This window comes from Brachycentrus maculatus, unplaced genomic scaffold (genome assembly GCF_059751285.1).
Source record: "Brachycentrus maculatus isolate JH-2025_06_01 unplaced genomic scaffold, ASM5975128v1 h1tg000528l, whole genome shotgun sequence".
Lineage (NCBI taxonomy): Eukaryota > Metazoa > Arthropoda > Insecta > Trichoptera > Brachycentridae > Brachycentrus > Brachycentrus maculatus.
In genome coordinates, this window is record NW_028281274.1 from 220,890 (window position 1) to 243,099 (window position 22,210).

The 22,210-nt window shown below is 32.6% G+C and overlaps 3 protein-coding genes across 8 annotated transcripts in view; 1 reads left to right on the forward strand and 2 right to left on the reverse strand.

Moving 5' to 3' along the window:
- The window catches only part of LOC148301693 (glycine receptor subunit alpha-2-like), a 102,179-nt gene that overhangs the window by 55,390 nt on the left and 24,579 nt on the right, over positions 1-22,210 (forward strand). For all 5 annotated transcript variants that reach the window (XM_088272851.1, XM_088272849.1, XM_088272850.1 and 2 more), the window contains one exon: positions 22,134-22,201. In XM_088272851.1, coding sequence (XP_088128977.1) covers positions 22,134-22,201 — 68 coding nt within the window. The remainder of the gene's footprint in view (positions 1-22,133; positions 22,202-22,210) is intronic.
- On the reverse strand, positions 1,959-7,549 carry LOC148301696 (15-hydroxyprostaglandin dehydrogenase [NAD(+)]-like). 2 transcript variants are annotated; one of them, XM_088272857.1, is made up of 5 exons: positions 7,390-7,549; positions 5,730-5,963; positions 4,821-4,994; positions 3,424-3,551; positions 1,959-2,178 (listed from the first exon to the last, which is right to left on the reverse strand). In XM_088272857.1, the coding sequence occupies exons 1-5, from the start codon at positions 7,480-7,482 to the stop codon at positions 2,049-2,051; spliced, it is 759 nt and encodes a 252-aa protein (XP_088128983.1). In that variant the 5' UTR covers positions 7,483-7,549; the 3' UTR covers positions 1,959-2,048. The 2 variants fall into 2 exon arrangements, with proteins under 2 accessions (XP_088128983.1, XP_088128984.1); XM_088272858.1 differs by having other exon boundaries at positions 3,407-3,551.
- LOC148301697 (15-hydroxyprostaglandin dehydrogenase [NAD(+)]-like) lies at positions 10,340-15,592 on the reverse strand. Its single transcript, XM_088272856.1, has 5 exons — positions 15,426-15,592; positions 13,845-14,078; positions 12,842-13,015; positions 11,532-11,686; positions 10,340-10,564 (listed from the first exon to the last, which is right to left on the reverse strand). Exons 1-5 carry the CDS (start codon positions 15,516-15,518, stop codon positions 10,435-10,437), a joined length of 786 nt encoding a protein of 261 aa, XP_088128982.1. The 5' UTR covers positions 15,519-15,592; the 3' UTR covers positions 10,340-10,434.

The following is a 22,210-nucleotide window of genomic DNA, read 5'->3' on the forward strand; positions in this document are numbered from 1 at the left end:
TGGTTAAAACAAAGTTGTTTAATTTTATAAATGAAATAGACTGACTTAATTGTACTGATTGATTAAATAATCTTCACATTCGTTTGAAAATGTTATAACTAGGCGAAACAATTGTCACAATATTAATTTATATGTGTTTTTTAACAATACAATACAACTAAGTAGACTCAAATAATCTGTGTTTGATTTTACAATGAATACATAACTTAAAATGGAGTTCTAAAAATTAAACGCCAAATCAATAAATATTTCTTCTTTGTTTATACGACCAAAAATCTAATTAAATAATAGAGAATCACTTACTTACAATTTTATGAATTGATTTAACCAAAAATCTCATGGTCCATTCCCTATGTGAACTAAAAATCTATCAAATAACATTACTGTTTATAACATTGTCCTGACGAAGAGACGGGTACGTCTCGAAACCGGTAGACGTAAAAATCTCGGTGAGTGGTTATATACTAATTTTATTAACATTTTTGTAAAAAAAATAAATGAGTAAAAATGACTATCCACAAAGTAAATGCTTTAAATATTAATAGTATTGAGAATAAAATAACACTTAAGACTTGCAAGTATTGCTTTTATCGTAATATATAGGGGCAGTGTCATTGTCAGTCTTATTCAATTTTTTGGACTCCAACCATTTTCAACATGTAGCTGTACCCGCTTGTGAGAAATTTAAAACTTTTCGGCGAAACCAACTGAAATATCAACTTGTTTTTTTTTTATATTTAATATCCAATATCCATAAAGTGATACTTATCTCCATCTGGAAATTTAACTGATTGGAATGGTTTAAAAAAAATTAAAAGAAAAAACATCAGGTATAATTATTTTATTTGCATAACTATTGGAAAACACCAAGTGTAAATTAGGTATTACTTTTTTCAATTAGAAAAAGACTTATTTAAATGAATTTATATATGTAATATGTATTGTGGATTCGTGATACAGACAGTAAATTTTAAATGCACTGTTGATTCACAACTTGACTCTTAAATCAGTGAATGTAAAAATATTATTCTAATATAATACGATTCATTTAAATTGATTGAAGTGGTATATTTTATAAACTAACTAACTAACTAACTAACCATCACGCCGCTTCACCGCAGGGGTAGGCAAAGAGAATAGAGCGCCACACCACTCTGTCCTTGCAAACATTCTTCGCCTCTTCCACGTTCATGCATCTCCTCATACATACCCGCCGATTGTTACGACTCCTAACCTGACCATTCATTCGTTCCACATGTCCAAACCATCTCAACACACCTTTCTTAATTTTATCGATAATGCTTATCTCAGCTTTGCATTCCTTCCTTATTTCACTATTCGCACATCTATCATACATCGTTTTGTCGCACATTCTTCTGAGAGATCGCATTTCGACTGCATTCAGTCTACTTTCATCCTTCTTTTGCCAACTCCATGTTTCACTTCCATACATTAGAGTTGGAACCAGGACTCCGTTGTGCACTGCCAGTTTAGCTTCCGCTGATAGGTTTTTATTTGCTATAACTGATTTAAGTGCACCGTTCACTTTGTTCCCAGCATTCACTCTCCTTTCTATATCTTTATCAATCTTTCCATCCCTAGAAAACATACTACCCAAATACATTTTATAAACTTATAAAAATAAATAAAAAGTAAAGACTGTTTTTTAGTGACTTAATTTTTTTATGTCCGGCTCCGTAGTGTAATGGTTAGCACGCTTGACTACCGTACAGGAGGTCCCCGGTTTATCACCCAGGGGTTAAACAAATATTAGTGATTTTTTTACTCTAATATGAATTTAATACTACCTTGATCAAAAAGTTCCCGGCTAAAGCGAAGGGCTCATCACCTTTCCTTTATGAGTTAACGATCAAGATAACACTCCTTTAATATGATGCAGTGCCCTTTGCACCATTGGGTGTGGATGCGGGTTTGAATGAATGGATGAAAAAAATAAATTACTTTTTTTAATGATTCATATTATTTAATATAATATTTGGGCGCTTAATTCTGAGTACAAATTATTTGTATGAAGATTAATTGATAGTTCACTTCTTCATCGCCATCCGTTCTGGGATCTGAACCTCGTACACTGGTTCGCCTCCCTCGCTTACCCACACTGAGCCATTTTCTGCGGTCTTCAGAATGTGCATCATTCCCTGGGCTACATTGTCGGTTCTGAAAAATATTCGATATTTCATACTCTTTTAACATAAATATTTATTTCCCTACAATATATTTTTTTTCATTTTAATGTATTGTTTGCGAGAAACGATTAAAAGCGTCATTAACATACTGTTGGAAGAGAGCGGGAGACGGTTATAAGCGTTCTATTTGCTTTTTTTAGTATAGTGCGAACCTTATTCCGTAGAACGTTCCTTGAGCATCAATATGTTGATATATAAACTAAAAAAAAAAATTAAAAATAATAAATATATATATATATATATATATATATATATATATATATATATATATATATATATATATATATATATATATATATATATATATATATATATGTATATATATTGTATTTGTCTTTTATCTAAATAAAAATATATTTTGTAAACGAAATGCTCTTCGATACTTCTTCCTAAACGAATTACATCTATTTTTATATTTAAAAAAAACTTATTTCACCAATTCAGTTATTTTTGTGTTTAAGTATAATATTTGATTTCTTTAGGAAATTATAAAACATACATACAAATGTATGAATATATATACTTAGCGTATCAGAAAGGAAGAGAAGACTCTTCGAGATAGAATAAAAAACGTCAGAATCTGGGAAATATGCGAGATCGAAGATGTCGTTCGGTGGGGAAGGCAATGAAGGAGATAGTGGTATGCGCATGTGAGGAGAATGGAATCATCCAGACTCCCACATCGCACTTTACGGCCAACCCCATGATAGACGACTCCCGAGCAGACCACCACTGATAGATAGAGATGGGTCGATAGCTGGGAATCGACATCGCAGGAGGCTAATCCCTCTTAAAAACAGGACACGAGGCTTACAACAAGATAATGAAGAAGAAGAAGAAGACATACCAATCTGCCAAAAAAACAGTTTTCTCCGTTCCAGATTTTTCTTCCATATTCTTATTTATCTACATATATTGAGATGTCAAAAAATGTAAAATAATTCCTACGTAAAGAAATCTTTGTAATGTAAAGAAATATTTGGTCACATTAAAAATAGTCTCTCTAAGCGTCAACTATCAAATTACTAACTTGCCTTCTTCTGGTGTCCAGTATTGAATAAAGGCCTCCCCCTTGGACTTGCACAGTTCTCTGTTGGACGCGACTTTTTTCCAGTGCAGGTCCATCACTTTCTTAATGTCATCGGACCATCTTGTCTGGGACCTAACCATTTTTAAATTGGGCATATGAAATTAATTACAATGAAAGGTTATTTACTGTTGGATGGGAAATGAACTCATTTCTCTGTGGCACTCAGGATCAGCCCCTGTGACCAGGTCAGTAGTGGTGAGTCCGGGACACATCACCAACATGCGGATACCCGTCTTCTTGAAGTGGTACGGCATCTGGAAAGAACAACTCTCATAGAAACCAATACAATAATATAATTAAGTATTATTTTTTGACATCTCATCAAAGATGAAGAAGAATATGGAAGTGTGGGCATTTATGGGGCTGACGACCGTCATAGGCTGGTTTAAGTGATCACTTTACGCACGTATGTCTTATGTCTCTAGTGAAGTTCTAGTGATTCAAGAACAAGGTTTCTAAATTGGTTCATATTTATAGAACTTCCAAGAATTTGAGTAGTGTGGTGGTCGATAATGGGTAGAATTGGTGAATGTTACACGTGCGTAAAGTGATCACTTAAACCAGCCTATGACGGTCGTCAGCCCCGTAAATGCCCAGACTTCCATATTCTTCTTCATCTTTGATGAGATGTCAAAAAATAATATGAAAATAACTCCTGTAATTGGAGATAATCCAGATTTTGTGAACAAGTATTTGGACACACTCAAAATGTTGTAAATATAATTAAGAAAGAGAAACAGTTCTGTCTTTCCCAAACTATCTTGATCATTAAATACACGAAGGAAAGGTGATCAGCCTTTCGCTTCAGATACCAGTCCAGGGTCATATTAAATAAATGGACTGAAAAATCTTCTTGAAATATTCAACAAAACATTTTTTTTAAATAATGAAAAAGATTATTGAAAACTTTCAAAATATCGTGTTACTGTACAAGCTTACTCAACTCAACCATAGATGATGCCAAGAATTTACATAACGTGTCAATTTAAGGATATATACAAGTTCAGAAATTCGAGTAGTGTGGTTGTGAATCATGGGTATAATAGTAAATATTACACGTGTATTGAGTGATCACTTGGCAATGATAGTCGTAAGACTTGTAAGTACCCAGACATTAATATTCTTCTTCATCTATTAAGATGTCAATCATGTTACTGTGTTAGTTTGCTTTCATTAATTATTTGTCATGTCCACACGCGGTTTCTCAGTATACGCATATGTGTATTGCAATACTTATCCTCACAAAATTGAATTTACCAATATCTGTAAAATACCGTATTTTTGTATGAACTCACTTCATGTCAAACTTTTTACTTTAAAAAAATATTTCATTACAATACCATATTTTATCATTTTGACAAATTATTTAAATATACATTGTAATAACGTAAGTGCAAACATTGTTCCGGCTAATTGATTTAGAAAATTAAAAATATATATCCGAATTAAGGAAATAAGTGCCGGAACGCCACCGCGTTACACGAAAAAAAAACCTGCTAGTACGTATGTGATGTTGTACTTACCGCCCAAGACCTGGTGAGACCGACTACTGCATGCTTGGTACCAACATACACGGGACAACTAGCCGTTGGAGCCAACCCCAAAATGGAGGCAATGTTGACGATAGTACCGCCATTGCCACCTTTCTCCTTGCTCATGATGTTCATGGCGAGCATCGTCCCGAATACGACAGCGTTCTAGAAAAATAAAATACCATGTAAACACCACTGAGCCTTCTTTAAGTTCGGGGGCGGCTAGAGGCATAACTGGGGAATCTAGAAGGTTGAGATGGAGACCTCGGGAGAGTAAAAATGGCCGCGGAAGACTTCAAAAAGATGGTCCGCCGACATAGTCACTGTGTGGGGGTATAAACTGGCTGCAAGCAGCAACAGACCGGAAAAAATGGAAAGATACGGAAGAAGCCAGTAGTGGAGATGCTTACTAAATAAACCAAAACAACAGCGAGCCAAATGGATAGGCCATATGGATCATATAAGACATCCAGGTCTACTTCTTACGATGGTGGAAGATATATGCAAAAGCATATAATATAGAGGATAACCCCGGTCAACCTCCATGGACCATTATCTCCGATATGCGTTGCAGTGGATACGCCGAGTTGAAGAGACGAGCGGAGAATGAAGGAGCATGGAAAAATCGAAGATGGCTCTGATGGCCATACCGAAAACTGATTTTAAAAATTGTTTCGAGGATTGATCAAGCGCTGGCATTAGTGCGTTGAAGTCGATGGAGAGTAATTTGAAGGGGACAATAGCGATTTTGATAAATTATCTTGTATTTCTAATTTTCTGAACACATTCCGGGAATTTTTTGATAAAGGAAGTATTTTAATTTAAACAAAATCTTCTAAGTGGATCAAACCAATCATGATTTGGACACACTCAAATTTAGGCAAATCTAAATTGACTTACGAAATTAACGAAGATCTGTTTCTCCCAGAGTTCATTGTTAATGATGCCAGCGTTGTTGATGAAGATGTCCAGGGTCTTGAATTCAGCCATGACCGTCTTGACAGCTTTCTCGAACTCCTCGTTGTTGGTGACGTCACACTTGACAAACTTCAAGCGGTCCTTTCCGAACTCTGCCCCAAGAGTGGTCGAGGTTTTCTGGCCAGCGGTGACGTCCATATCCAAGATGGCGCATTTCTGAAATGGGAAATCGTGTCACAGATTATATTTGGTTCAATATAATTCACAATAAAACGCAGGTTGTATTTAAAAGAAGTAATAGTTCCATCTTGGAACGAGTAGGCCTATTTGGCTGTAAGTAGCAATTAATTCATGAAATTGTATATTATATGTGTTTGAAACTATGTATGCACTCTCCGTTCATATTTATTTTACCTCTGATTTATTTATATTCATATTTATTTTATTTCATATTATTTATGTTCATATTTATTTTACTTTATACATATTTATTAGAAATATCTGGTTATACAGGAGCTTCTTTTTACAGCCACGATGACGGTCACTGTGCTCAATTCAAACTTCCTCAACCTTCGTCAGTTTTTACTGCAGAATGCTTGGCTATAAGAGAAACTCTTTCCTACATTATGACCAAAAAGTTTGAAAGGTGCCTCATTTTATCCGACTCTAAGCTCCCTTAAAAAATTAGCAGGAATCTATCTAAACAATCCCAATTCCGTATAATATTAAATTCGTGATAAATTATGTTAATTGAAAGAAATAAACGTTCAGGTTTCTCTCGCTTGGATTCCAAGTCACCTAGCATTCCGGGAAATGACAAAGCTAATTTTCTAGCTAAGGAAGCTATTTTAAATGGAAGTACAAATTTCTCTAACTACCCATCTGATGACCTTTTAAAACTCCAAATAATAATATGTCTTCTAGCTAGTCATCTCCAGAATTTCAAAAGGCAATCATTACTCTCTCATTCAGCCTAATGTTCCATCCCGTCTTTAGTTTAGGAAAATTTCGATGAACGAGAAAGATAATTTTAAATAACACTATTTGTCGAATGAGGATGGGACATTGCTGTACGAGAGAGCACCTTGCGAAGATTGGTGTCTTTGACTCCCTCATTTGCGAATGTCGTTTTAAACAGGAAGACCTTAACCATATATTCTTTGTTTGCCCAATAAATAACCAAATGGCAAAATTTTTCAAAATTTTGATCCCGTTCATTCCCCTCCCTACAAATATCCAACTCATCTATAATCTTTTCCTTCCTTGTTTTTTATTTAACGTAATAAATTTGTAGTTTAATATGTTTAACGTTATTTATATTTATAATAATATTATTTAATTCTAGAATTCAACAAATTCTAGATACAACGCCATTCTATATAAAAATAAAATAAAAATCCGTATGTAAATATCTGCAATTTTTCCTAGATATGCGTAGTAAAAGTGACCAACTGCTTTAAGTATTTTTAAAAACTTAGGTTAATATACATCTTTATTCGCCCAAAAATAATCAGAATCGTGAATACATTATATCTTTGTCTTTAATTGATAACAAAAGTGTAAAACCGGTGAAATGGCCCTCTTGAACATTTTACATTTTGTTGGTCATATTATCTCCTATACGTCGACGATATGTACTCACTGCGACACCGGTTTTTAACAATTCCTTCAGATAACTGGCGCCGATTCCGTTGGCAGCTCCGGTAATGATGACAAACTTTTTTTTAAGATCCATCTTATTACAATTTGAAAATCAATCCAGTAATTTGTCGTCTAACCAGGGTTGCCAGCGGGACAATGGCATTTCGCATGTCACAGGTTATCTTATATACTCTCGTCGGGAATCGCTCTGCTAATGACCCCACCACTCGAATAACAAAATTTATCAATAAGTAAGTATGCATTTAAAATATTTATTTTTCCGATAATTCGGTTCAGCTGAATAGCAAAAAAAAATTTATTCGATAGCAATGTTTAAAACTGAAACGGCTTAATTTAAAGAAGACTCTTTTGTGTTAGAAATAAAACTTTTTATTCTTCTTTAAACCCTTATCCACACCCCAACGGTGCATAGGGTACTGCATCATATAAACGCAGTGTTTTTTATCGTTTACACATGAAGGAAAGGTGATTAGCCGTCCAGGTAGTATTAAATAAATATAAGAGTGAAAAAATCACTATAATAAATAAATAACAATTAAAATTAAAAACATTTTGTTTTCTAGAAACAATTGATTTTGTTGCTTTTTTATCTTTAATTTTGAAACATTATTCTCGAATCACTAGAACTTCACTAGAGACATCTAGTGGTGAGATGAAAAGAAGCTTTTTATTGAGCAGAAACTCTATTATTAGTATATGAGGTCTGAATCCTCGATTATAATCACAAACATGAGAAAAGTACACATACATCACAAAGTGATCGCTTAAACCAGCTTATGACGGTCGTCAGCCCCGTAAAAGCCCAGACTTCCATATTCTTCTTCAGCTTATATTATATTTAATTGAGAGGTGATGTGAACTGGCCACCAAGATCGTGCGATTTGACCCCGTTGGACTTTTTCTTGTGGTGTTTCCTTAAGTCGCAGTTCTATGCAAAAAACCTACAAACCACAGTGATCCTCATCATTGGTCAAATTCAGCCTGATTTATGAAACAGAGCCAAGGAAAATTGGACATTTCGGATTCTTCTTCATGTATTTAGGGATTATCAATATGGCAAAAATTACTCATGTGCATTATTAATTTTTATTCTTAACTTATGATGTTGGAAGCTAAACTGGCAGTGCACAACGGAGTCCTGGTTCCAACTCTATTGTATGGAAGTGAAACATGGAGTTGGCAAAAGAAGGACGAAAGTAGACTGAATGTAGTCGAAATGCGATCTCTCAGAAGAATGTGCGACAAAACGATGTATGATACATGTTCTATTAGTGAAATAAGGAAGGAATGCAAAGCTGAGATAAGCATTATCGATAAAATTAAGAAAGGTGTCTTGAGATGGTTTGGACATGTAGAACGAATGAGTGAGGAAAGAACGGTTAAACAAATTTATGAGGCGAATGTAATTGGGAAAAGGAGCAGAGGAAGACGGAGAAAAACATGGCACGATCAGGTATGCCAAATACTTGAAAGTGGTCAGGTTAGGAGTCGTAACAATCGGCGGGTATGTATGAGTCGATGCATGAACGTGGAAGAGGCGAAGAATGTTTGCAAAGACAGAGTGGTGTGGCGTTCTATTCTCTCTGCCTCCACTGCGGGGAAGCGGCGTGATGGTTAGTTAGTTATGATGTTGGTGACGTTATTAATATCATTGGCAATTTATACAAAAAATAAAACTTAAAAATATGCATAGTTAGCCAATAATTAGTTCGTCATAAATATTTAATAATTTGAACAATAAAAATCTTAATATTGACCTTCCGATTATTTCCAACAATTTGTTATGCTATTACTATGAACTTGAAAAGGTCATCAATAGCACACAATGTATTCGAGAGATAAAAAGTTATTGATCTGAATTTTCGCAAGAAGAGTTAAAACTGATAAACAAAACATATCGCTCACTCCTTTCAAGAACGTCATAAATAAAAAATCGTCAATTTTAAGTTGTTCATGTTTTCGGAATGCCCAGAAAATGTACTATATCCCAGCAAAAGAGGCATATTTTTAACTTTATATTTACCCTTTACAGGGCAGAAAGTGTTGTTTTTGCATTTTGAAGAAAAGGTATTGATTAATTATTTTTTGAAATGTACTAAATATTTTTCAAATTAAGAAAAAACCTTCAGGTTTTACCTAAAAAGATATGTTGCAGATTAAAAATTTCAATAAGTGAAATAAAAAATTCATGAATCCTAATATAGTTTCCAACCTGCGTATATTTATATTACATTTTTACTTTATTATTTAGTTTCCCAAAAGCATGGTGGGACTAACAACTCGCTCTGCATGTTTTGCATGTGTAGTGATAGTGTATGTGAATAGTACTAAGTGGGTGTGGTGTAGTGTTGTTCGCATGATTGTTAAATTGTAGTGTATGTCCTGACGAAGAGACGGGTACGTCTCGAAACCGGTAGACAGAAGTAGTCGGTGAGTGGTTATTTACTAACATTACTAATATCAATTAAAATGTTTGACCACAAAGTAAATGCTTTGAATATAAAAAATATTTTAGCGCTTAATTTTGAATAAAAATAATGAAAAATAAAAAATAAAAAAAAATATATTAAAAGGTTTTTATTTATGATCATACATATATTGTAAGGCTATTACAATCTTAAGTTACAAAGGTAACATACATATGTATGCTCATATTTCATATATGTGTATATATATATATATATATATATATATATATATATATATATATATATATATATATATATATATATGTGTGTATATATATATATATATATATATATATATATATATATATGTATATATATATATATATATATATATATATATATATATATATATATATATATATATATATATATATATATATATATATATATATATATATATATATATATATATTTGTGTGTGTGTGTGTGTGTAAAAATATGTTTTAGCAAAAACTCATTACATTTTTTCAAATTAAAATGGTGTTTTATTTCTTTAAAAAAATATTATTTGGTTATTTATATCATCTTTATTAGTTTTTTGAAGATTAATTGATAGTTCACTTCTTCATCGCCATCCGTTCTGGGATCTGAACCTCGTACACTGGTTTGCTTCCCTCGCTCACCCACACTGAGCCATTTTCTGCGGTCTTCAGAATGTGCATCATTCCTTGGGCCACATTGTCGGTTCTGAAAAATAATAAAGGTTTCAAAATCTTCCAACTAAAATATTTATTTCTCTGCAATATTAAGTTTTCATCTTAATAGGTATATTGTTTGCGAGAAACTATTAAAAGTGTCATTTACATAACGTCATTTACCAAATATAAATCAAAGGTAAAATAAATATGAGCGGGAGACGCTTATAAGCGTTCTATTTGCTTACTTTTGGTATTTGGTAGTTCTATTTGCTTACATAAGACGTCAAAAAACGTTGTGGTACAGATCGAAATAGGTTTTGCGGTTACTTGTGATTAGTATTCGACCCTAATTAGTATACTATTTAGGGTAGGGGTTAAAGAAATAACCACCCGATAAAAATGTGTTAAGATATTCGTTATTTGAAATGTAAAAATTAACACTTTTTTTTTTAACATTCCTTTAGTTAGATCTTTCTGTGATTAAAATTCATGATAATTTAATTAAATTTTAAATTTCAGTAAGTAAAATGTAATGTGTCAATTAGAAATGATTATTAAGTATCATTTAATAAAAGTATATTCGAATAAAATTATAAACATTAATCCGATGTACCAAAATATAAAATCCGTTATTCGCAGACATACGAATAGGAAAATTGTAAGATTGCAACAATAACAACATACCATATCACATTTTATTTATTCTACCAATGCATTACATATCGCTCACTCCTTTCAAGAACGTCATAAATCAAAAATCGCCAATTTTGAGTTGTGCATGTTTTCGGAATGCCCAGAAAATGTACTATATCCCAGCAAAAGCGGCATATTTTTAACTTAATACAGGGCAAAATACTGTAAACATTTGTGTTAGTTAAGTAGATTCTTTTCCATCAGACAGTAAAAGTATATGTTCTTTTTTTAAGTAATAACCCGCATATTCTTCTTCATCTTTGATGACATGTAAAAAATATTTAAGTAATGTAGTCAAAATTTAAGTAATGTAGGTTACTTACTGTTGGGCAGGCAGAGAGCTCAGTTCCCTATGGCACTCAGAGCTCACATCCTCAGCCAGCTGTCTCTTGCCAGCTCCCGTTATCAGGTCAGTAGTGGTGACTCCGGGACACATCACCAACATGCGGATACCCGTCTTCTTGAAGTGGTACGGCATCTGAAATGCAACAACTCTCATGGAAACCAAAATCCAAATATAATTAAGAAAGAGTGACAGTTTTATCTTTCAAACTTCACAAATACGTAATTTCTTCTTCAACTTCTTCTTTCAACCCTTATCCGCACCTGATGGTGCATAGGGCACTGCATCGTATAGAAGCAGTGTCATCTTGATCGTTAAATGCACGAAGGAAAGGTGATCAGCCTTCTGCTTCAGGTACCAATCCAGTGTCATATTAAATAAATATTTAACTGAAAAATCACTCATTACTAATATAATTTACAAAAAAAATATCTGGGTATTCTAGACATTCCATAAATTGAACAAACTAAATTATAAAAAGTTGTTAAAAATCATAGAAAACATTTCAGAATATCGTTCAACTCAACCATAGATGATTCCAAAACCTCATATTATGTGTCAATTTAAGTATATATACAAGTTCTGAAATTTGAGTATTGTAGTTGTGAATTATGGGTAGAATAGTGAATATTACACGTGATCACTTGGCAATGACAGGTCGTAAGAGCTGTAAATACCCATCCATGTTGAGATGTCAATCATGTTACTACGATAGTTTGCTTTAAATATGTACTTCTTCATCTATGTTGAGATGTTAATCCTGTTACTGTGTTAGTTTGCTTTCAATATGTCATGACCACACGCGGTATCTCAGTATGTGCATATCGCTCACTCAAGAACGTCATAAATAAAAATAAAAAAAATTTAGGAGATCGTTTTTAAAGTTAAAAAATATAACACAATGTATTAAAAATAAATATAAAGCCACTTATTGAACTTTTTACTGTCCAATAGATCTTTTTAGGTAAAACCTGAAGTTTTTTCTCCATTTGAAAAATATTTAGTATATTTAAATAAATAATTAAACAATACCTTTTCTTCAAAATGCAAAACAACACTTTCTGCCCTGTAGCGGGTAAATATTAAGTTAAAAATTTGCCCTTTTGCTGGGATATTTGGGCATTCCGAAAATTGACGATTTTAGATGTATGACGTTCTTGAAAGAAGTGAGCGATGTCTATTGTACTTTTTCTGATATAATTGAATTGACCAATATCTGTGATATAGCATTTTTTGTATAAAGTATTTTCTATACGATGGTGTCTAGTACGTATGTGATTTTTTACTTACCGCCCAAGACCTGGTGAGACCGATTACTGCATGCTTGGTACCAACGTACACGGGACATCCAGCCAATGGGGCCAACCCCAAAATGGAGGCAATGTTGACGATAGTACCACCATTGCCACCTTTCTCCTTGCTCATGATGTTCATGGCGAGCATCGTTCCGAATACGACAGCGTTCTAGAAAAATATAATACCATGTAAATACCATGTAAATACCATGTAAATACCATTAAGCCATATTTAAATTTACATAGAGGCGTTATAGGCGCATGCATGTTGAGGATTCTTTGCTCAGAACATGAAGGGAACAAGGAGATATTAAGCAGTGCAGATGAAACCTTAAAATTTTGAGATGGAGACCTTGAGAGAATATAAGAGGCGTCGGAAGACCTTAAAATAGATGGTCCGACGACATAGCCGCTGTGGGAGGTAGAAACTGGCTGCAAACAAACCGAAAAAAATGGAAGTTTACGAAAGAGGCTTTTATCTAGTAGCAGAGAACAGAAGGCTAAATAAGAAAAAGGGGAAGAAGATGGGGAGTCTAGATGCTTACTAAATGAAGTGAAATGGTTAGGCCATAATTGAAGACACCCAGGCCCGCTTCTTACGATAGCGGAAGATAACTTAAACTACAGCGGACAACCCCACTTAACCTACATGGACCAAATTATCTCCGACATGCATTGTAGCGGTGAGTTGGAGAGACGAGCAGAGGATTGAGGAGGGTGGAGACTGACCATGAAAGAAGGAAACCAATCATCAGACCTCGTGCCTTACTCGGTCGCTTAACATGTTTTCGATTATGCATCTTAATGACCTCATTTCTGAAGTTCTTAGATAAGATTTGATTCTCGCTGTGTCTGCTTTGGTCTATGTCCAATGTGCCAATCGGTCTTACATATGTCTTGTATATTTTATTTAAATAAAATATTAATATATGTTACTCCTTAGTGGAGCAAATCATGATTCGAACACACTCAATTTAGGCAAATCTAAATTGACTTACGAAATTGATGAGGATCTGTTTCTCCCAGAGGCCATCGTTCATGATGCCAGCGTTGTTGATGAAGATGTCCAGGGTCTTGAATTCAGCCATGACCGTCTTGACAGCTTTCTCGAACTCCTCGTTGTTGGTGACGTCACACTTGACAAACTTCAAGCGGTCCTTTCCGAACTCTGCTCCAAGGGTGGTCGCGGTTTCCTGGCCAGCGGTAACGTTCATATCCAAGATGGCGCATTTCTGAAATGAGAAATCGGAAAAATGTAAAGATGTCCAAAAAAAATTTACTCGATAATCAGTGAATGCTTACTAACTAATAAACCGTCACGATAATAGAAGGCCAAACCACTCTGTTTTTGCAAACATTCTTCGCTTCTTCCACATTCATGCATCACCTCATACATACCCGCCGATTATTCCAACTCCTGACCTAGCCAATTTTTAAGTATTAGAAATGCTTGTTCGTAATAAATTTTTCTCGGTATTCCTCTGATTCTATTTCCAAATACATTCACCTGGAGAATAAATGAGGAAAAAATAGTAAATAGATACAGAGGAAGTCTGAGGAAAACTTTTCATGATCAAGAATTTCAAACACTTGAAAATGGTCAGGAGTCTGAATAATCCGCCATTATATATGAGGAGATGCATAAATGTGGAAGACTAGAAGCTTCTATTCTCTCTGCCTACCCCTGTGGTGGAAGTTTCGAGGTGGTTTGTTATTATAGTTATTTTGTGTGCAATTCTCACTCCAATCAAAATAGTTAAGTCTCTTTTGTACACAGCGTAACTACTTTTTTTTATAAGTAAGAGAAATATTTGTGTTTTTATTATATACACAAATATTACAATTTTATACTATTTCTGTGAGCCTAAGCGGCTCATTATCAGAAATAAGGAATCAAATTGTGGTAGAGTGGGTTCGAACCGAGAAACTCTGACTTAAGAGTCCGCGACACTAACCACGGGACCACAATCCGACATAAGATATTTTATGAAATAGTAATGTTTACTTAAAAATTAAAGTGTAATGAATTTTATTACAATATTTAATTAGTAATTAACATTTTTTAACTTTATAGCTTTTAAACTACTGAACACGTGAAATTGATTTCTCTATTCGAAATTATATTACCTTCAATAAAAAAACACTTTGAAATAGTATTGTCGCAAGGAACAAAATAAACACTAACGAAATATTATATTTTATTAAAATTAAACACTGGAATATACCACTTTTATGAGTTTTATTTATATATACGACTAGTTTCGAAAACTTACAGATGTATTCATCTTCTGGTACAAATTAAAAGTTTTTGAAAATAGCCGTTTATATAAATAAACTCATTAAAGTGGTATATTCATGTGTTTAATTTTAATAAAATAATCAACATGTCATTCCATAATGCCGAATCAATAAAGAAATATTACATAATTTTTTTAATTCATTCATGATTCTGATGAACACCGTGACGTTTGAAAATGATACGAAATTCATCGAAACACGTGTCACAATAGATTGAAAGAAATATTTTTATTTACTATTTGAATTTTGAATAAAAAATTTAATATTGTTTATGTACTCACTGCGACACCGGCTTTTAACAATTCCTTCACATAACTGACGCCGATTCCGTTGGCAGCTCCGGTAATGATGACAAACTTTCCTTTAAAATCCATCTTATTAAGATTTGAAAATCAATCCAGTTATTTGTCGTCTAACCAGGGTTGCCAGCGGGACGCGAAGTGACTATGGCGCCCGCATGTCACAGGTGATCTTATATACTCTCGCCGGGAATCGCTGTGTAAACACGATCCCACCACTCGAATAACAGAATTTATCAACAAGCATAAAAAATATTTCTTTTTTATATAATTCGGCTCGGCCGAATAGCAACCAATTTTATTTTCTAAAGCAATGTTTAAAACTGCAACGGCCTAATTTAAAAAAGAGACACCTGTGCGTCAGAAGTAAAACTTTTTAGGTTCTAGAAACAGTTGATTTTTATATATATATATTTTTTATCTATTTATTTCTTCGGCTAGCTTATATTGCATTTAATACAAACTATTATAAACACGCAATTTACATCATATTTACTTACATCTTCTTACATATGTATACAAAACGTTACGTATACAAAACATTACTTTTTAAATTCTCTCAAACTCATTTCATTCATCATGCATTCAGGCATCTCATCTTAAATTTTGCAAATCTGTATTGACTCAGGAATTGCTCTTTTTGCATGTATTGATAAGTTTATTATTTCAGAATTACAAAATAGCTGTATGGAGAATATCTTGCTTAATTTCACGAAATATTTCTCTTATTAATAGATTTATATTATCCACTGACACGTGATGGAATTGCATTTTAATATATTATTAGATTAAAACTAATATTTTTAGCTTTTCCACTTTATTTATATTTGACCAGCGAACGAAGGTAACGACGAAATCCGGTCGCTGGTCAAATAAAAATAAAGTGGAAATACTAAAAATATTGGTTTTAATCTAATAATATATTTCTCTTATTCGTAAATTTCTATTATTCATACTGTAAAAAAGACATTACGATAGCTGAAATGTGATAAAAATAACTTACAAATGATTTTACAAATAACGAGAGAATACTGCGTCGCTGATAGTGCCTGATATGGTTGTTGACTGACCTATGTCAATGTTTAAATTAAAAGCGTCTATTGGTTCATTTTCGACATGTATATTTTTTTAAAGTAACCTGCAAAATTATTGCAAATAACATTATGAAAATATTTTATTTAAATTTAAATAAATAATATACGATTTTTTTCACGATTTTAACACGTCAATTTTTTGGAGAAGTTCTTCAGTGTTTTTTTACTATAGGCCTTTGTACTATTCAACAATATTGAATATCATATTGTAGCATTTTCTTCTAGAACAGTTTGTTTTTGTACCTACTTTATTATTTGGCACAATCATGAAAGTAAAAATACGTGATCTCGAACAAACGTTTATACTAAACATCTTTATTTTCTCATTAGATACCAAGAACTAAAGAAGCTATTTAATTCTATTAGCCGTTCTATATACGTTATATAAATTTTCCCGCCTTCATATAGCATGTCATCAAACGTATTAGTTAGCTTGTTTTGTCACTGTTCACGAGGTCCCGGGTTCTAATCTCGACAAACTGAACGTAAAATTATCAACATTTTGAGTGTGCCCAAATACTTACTCACAAATCTGGGTTATCTCCACTTAGGAGTTTTTATTTAAATTGATATCTCAACATAGATGAAGAAGAATACGGGAGTTACAAAGAATATTTACAAAGCTTTTATCGACTATTTTTAAGTCATCACTTTATACACGTGTAACACACATTCTAACCATGATGACGTCCACACTACTTAAAATTTGAATTCTTCTTTATCTATATTGAGATACGAATATGTTAGTGTCGTTGTGAAAATCATTGGCAATTTATACTAAAAATAAAACTTAAATTAAATGCATAGTTACGCAATAATTATTTCATCAAAACATTGAATGTTTTGCACAAAACAATCTAAATATGGCCGATCTTCTACATATTTCCGAAAAATTGTTATATTTTTACCATGAACTTGAAAAGGTCATCAATTAGCTTACAATTTATGCGAGAGATAAAAAATTATTGTTCTGAGTTTTCGCAAAAAGTGTTAAAACTGATAAGCAAAAGAAATGTTTTATTTATAATGAAATTCAGCGGTGAATCTTAATTTGAAGGTTATATTTTCAGCACTTTTTTTTAACAATCTAAGAATAACCCGCAAAGACACTTTTTGAAGCCTGTCTGCAGGTAGGATAGTAAGGATAGGGAAGGTAAATGTAAAAAATACATCATAAATACCCAGACTAATTGAACATAAGACGTTCTTGAAATTATGTTGCTATTGGCGGGAAATGATCGACAACTGATTGGAGATAATCCAGATCTGTGAACAAATATTTGGACACACTCAAAATGTTGTAAATATCATATAATCTTTATAAAGTGCATTGAAAATAATTAGATCTATGAAAAATGCGCAAGTTCTGATTTTAGTTCGTTTTAGTCTTAAACACCATTTGAGATGTCTGTCCCGCGTGTGTATGTATTTTTTTCATCAAATAAATATTTTTAAAATATCGTCTGATTTTTTTTTCGTTTGTACTTACATATTATATCGATCAATTTACCTAAGATTAATAACAATGATATGTCTGCTGTTCGGAGTGAACAGACTGTAAATATTTACATTTAATCAGTGAGGTACCGCTGCGGTATTTTGTATTGTGTTCATATTGTATTTTTATCTCGATAAGCTTACAATCACCCCTGTATATTGGTTTTTCACATATACATACCGTGTAAATAAATATTGTGTATATGCCCATATATCGATAGTTGACATACCTACCTACTGTGTAAGAGAGGTGTAATTATAAGCTGGTGGCAGTCGACTTTTTTAGTTTTTTTTTTTAAATATATAAATGTATTTAACGTATATGTTATATTTTCTCTAGTTTAATTCCTAGCCATTGATTGGCAGCAAAGCCCTGCGTCTTTTCCTCCACTCCGCTCGACCTTAAGCGTTCTTCTTCAGCACCGTTTAGGAGGTACAGCTATATTTGGTGCAGATACTTCCGGCAAGGACACCCTCTGATACGATATCCCAATCATTCCCACTAATATAGTGTACAGGAGATCTTTATCCCGCGGCACATTCTCCTCATTCTCTCCGTTCACTTCTTCAATATGGTGTTTGATAACTGCCTGGTTTTCTTTATCCACCTGAGAACCTCGTCATTCGTAATGTGAGATCTCCAGGAAATTCTTAGTATTTGTCAATAGGTCACATCTCTAAATTTTCCAATCTTCGATCTCTTAACCATACAAAAAAGTCCATCAAAATACTCCACATAAATGTCTGGACAAGTTACTTGCGGAGCTTAAAGTCCACGTTGTTGGACTCGAAAATATTAGGTTTCTTTTTTATTTAAGTTTTACTTGGTAAATGTGTACTACAACTTCTCTTTTTGTACTAGCATCCCATGCACCCTGCTTTTAAGAGACAAACTAATAGCTTTACAAAAACGTATGTTTTAAATGTGTTAAGTGGGTAACTAATATTCAAACGAATATTGACATTTTTTCATTTTATTTATTCGGGAATCGGTAGAAAATATTTAATTGATTAAAGAATATAGTTAAGAAGAAAAAATAAAAACATAAGTTCATATAATACATCTTAGTTAAAAAGATTAAATTTGACATTTTCTCCCTAATATAACACAATTCATCCCGTTTTTAAAAAGTAATCACCCATTGTGCAGCGAATATTGCACTAGACTTAATTAATTTTGCATTTTTTTTTAAATCATGCATGTAGAAGAATGCTTATGATTTTTTTCTCAGTAAGACGACTTAATAAAAATAAAAATAAAAATAAATAAAAATAACAAATTTCAGGTTAAATTGTTATTTTATTACATAAGGACATGATCAGTCTCTTCTTCGAATTCCAAACAACTATTTAATTTTAAATATTAGAGGAGCATTAAAATATTAATAATGACCCGGAGTCTCACGTTAGATACCAATCGCGCAAACCACTTCACTAGAAGGTGGACACATCGCTCACTCCATATGCTTCAATAACGTCATATATCAAAAATCGATAATTTTCAGTTGTGCATGTTTTCGGAATGCCCAGAAAATGTACTATATCCCAGCAAAAGCGACATATTTTTAACTTTATATTTACCCGCTACAGGGCAGAAAGTGTTTTTTTTTGCATTTTTAAGAAAAGGTATTGTTTAATTATTTTTTTAAATATACTAAATATTTTTCAAATGGAGAAAAAATCCTTCAGGTTGTACCTAAAAGATCTGTTGCACAATAAAAGTTCATTAAGTGGCTTGATATTTATTTCTTATACATTTCATTATATTCTTAAACTTTAAAAACGATCTCCTTAAAAATCAAGTTTTTTTATATATGACGTTGTTCAAAGGAGTGAGCGATATGACTCAAAGGAGTGAACGATATGTTAACATTTTACAAGAATTAAATCCGCTCGGCGATCCACCGGTGGAATACGATTAACCCGTTGGCCATTCCTGATGAAACGTCTATTCAGATAATACCCTATGTTGAGATTAGTAACTGATAGCGCTAATAAAATTATTGTTTAGCATGGTTGATTACAAACGCTTTCCATGTGGATTAAATATTTATACATGCTAACGTGTGTATTTCCTGAAAAAGATCATAAAAAAAATAACAATGCAATAAAAAATATTGCATACAATGAAAAATGCAAATAAGAATATATCATTAAAATGATCAAAAGAAATAATAGTCCTTCCAAATAAAATTAAGTTTTTTTTTTTTTCTTTATTTAAAATTCTTTTGCATTACATAAATTCAAAAACAAAAAATATTTATAAAAAATAAAAATAAATACAAAAAAAGATCCCACAAAGGCATGGCCTGTGTGTGGGTATACAAAATAAATAGTCATAGTACAGGGTATAAGGGTATAGGTTTCTAAGTATAATTAGTTAATACAAAATACAAAAAACTTAAATTAAATACAAAAAAAAATAAAAATAAAAATACTTGACTCTCAGTGAGCAATTTTTTATTTTATTTTTTTTTAATTAAAACTTAAACATAAAAAAGATGACAAAGTAAAAAAGTATAAAGCTAGCGATCATGTTCTAAATGAAAAAGGAACTTAAATCTGTCTCTTTTATAAATAATCTAAGCAATTTTTTTAATTTACACGAACTTAGGGAATTAACATCTAACAAGTAGTCTTTGTGGAATAAGTTGAATAGTTTTGGAGCTATGAAAAATGAGTGTCTTTGCGCAAGTCTGGATTTACAAAAAGGGATTTCTAATAAATTATTAATTCGTTGGCTAGATCTATTCTTATTTTTAGGAAATAAATGTTGGCGCAAATAAACATATTTTAGACACTGTTGGCAATAGATTTCTCGTAGCTCCAAAAGTTCGGCTTCCTGAAATAATTGGTTGGAAGGAAAAGTAGAAGTGAAATAAAAGATTTGTAAATATATGTCAGTGAATACATACAAAGACATGCACATGTGCACATACAAACACACACACGCACACACACACACACACACACACACACACACACACACACACACACACACACACACACACACATACATATGTTTGTGTGTGTGTATATATATAAATATATAGGATTTTAATTATCTCATCGCAAACTGTACGTCGGGGACTATATACATGTGTCTGTAGCCCTAATGGTCTAAATTGTTGAGTTCTCATTTATTGATGCAAGCTTTGTTTATCAAACGTTCCAACTGGCGCTTACGATCTTCTGTCGGGAAGAGCTCAATATAGCACTAGAAATATTTACACATAATGCATAGACTTATAAAAAATACTTTGGCATGCATCGTGCATTTTAAAAACGTTTATCTTACAGGATTTAAAAAAATCTTTATCTTCGTTCTTGTAGGTATATTTATTTATCAAACTTCTTATACAAAATAATTTGCGAGCTTGTTACTAAGAAGCAGTATCTCTCGTCCAACCAAAAACAGACTAATGATACCGGTCAAGGTCAACCTTATACATATGTATGAAACTTAGTGGGCAGATACAGCTTTTACATAAGAAAAATGAAAAAAGAACATTTATTATAAGTAGTTCCAGTATGAATGATCCAAGTAGCATCATTTAAGGTGTTCAAGGGGGAGAGGTTTTCCAATGATTGTATATATTTCTGGAAGAAATTTCTTGAAGGAAAAATGTGCCATATTTTTTATACGAAGAAGTAATTCGTTACATTGTCTGACCATTAGGCAGAATAGAAGTTACAACATTTTGAGTGTGTCCAAATACTAGTTCACAAAATCTAGATTATCTCCAATTATAGGAGTTACTTTGAGGTTATTTATTTACAACATTTTGAGTGTGACCAAATACTTGTTCACAAAATCTGGATTATCTCCAACTATGGGAGATACTTTCATATTTTTTAAGTAGAATGGAATAATAATTTTAATAGGGTAGAATTGGTGAACGTTACACGTGTGTAAAGTTATCACTTAAACTAGCCTTTGACGGTCGTCAGCCCCGTAAATGCCCAGACTTCCATATTCTTCATCATCTTTGATGAGATGTCAAAAAATAATAGAATAGAAGTGACTGAAGAATAGTGTGTTGGAATAAATGTCATATAACAATCTACTTTTTCTCATCATTTTTATTTTTTGTTCCAGGAAAGAATACAAATGTGTCCATATCCTTATTTATCAACAGAGTGGCAGCTGTGGATGAAAGCAAAGAGGTAATTAAA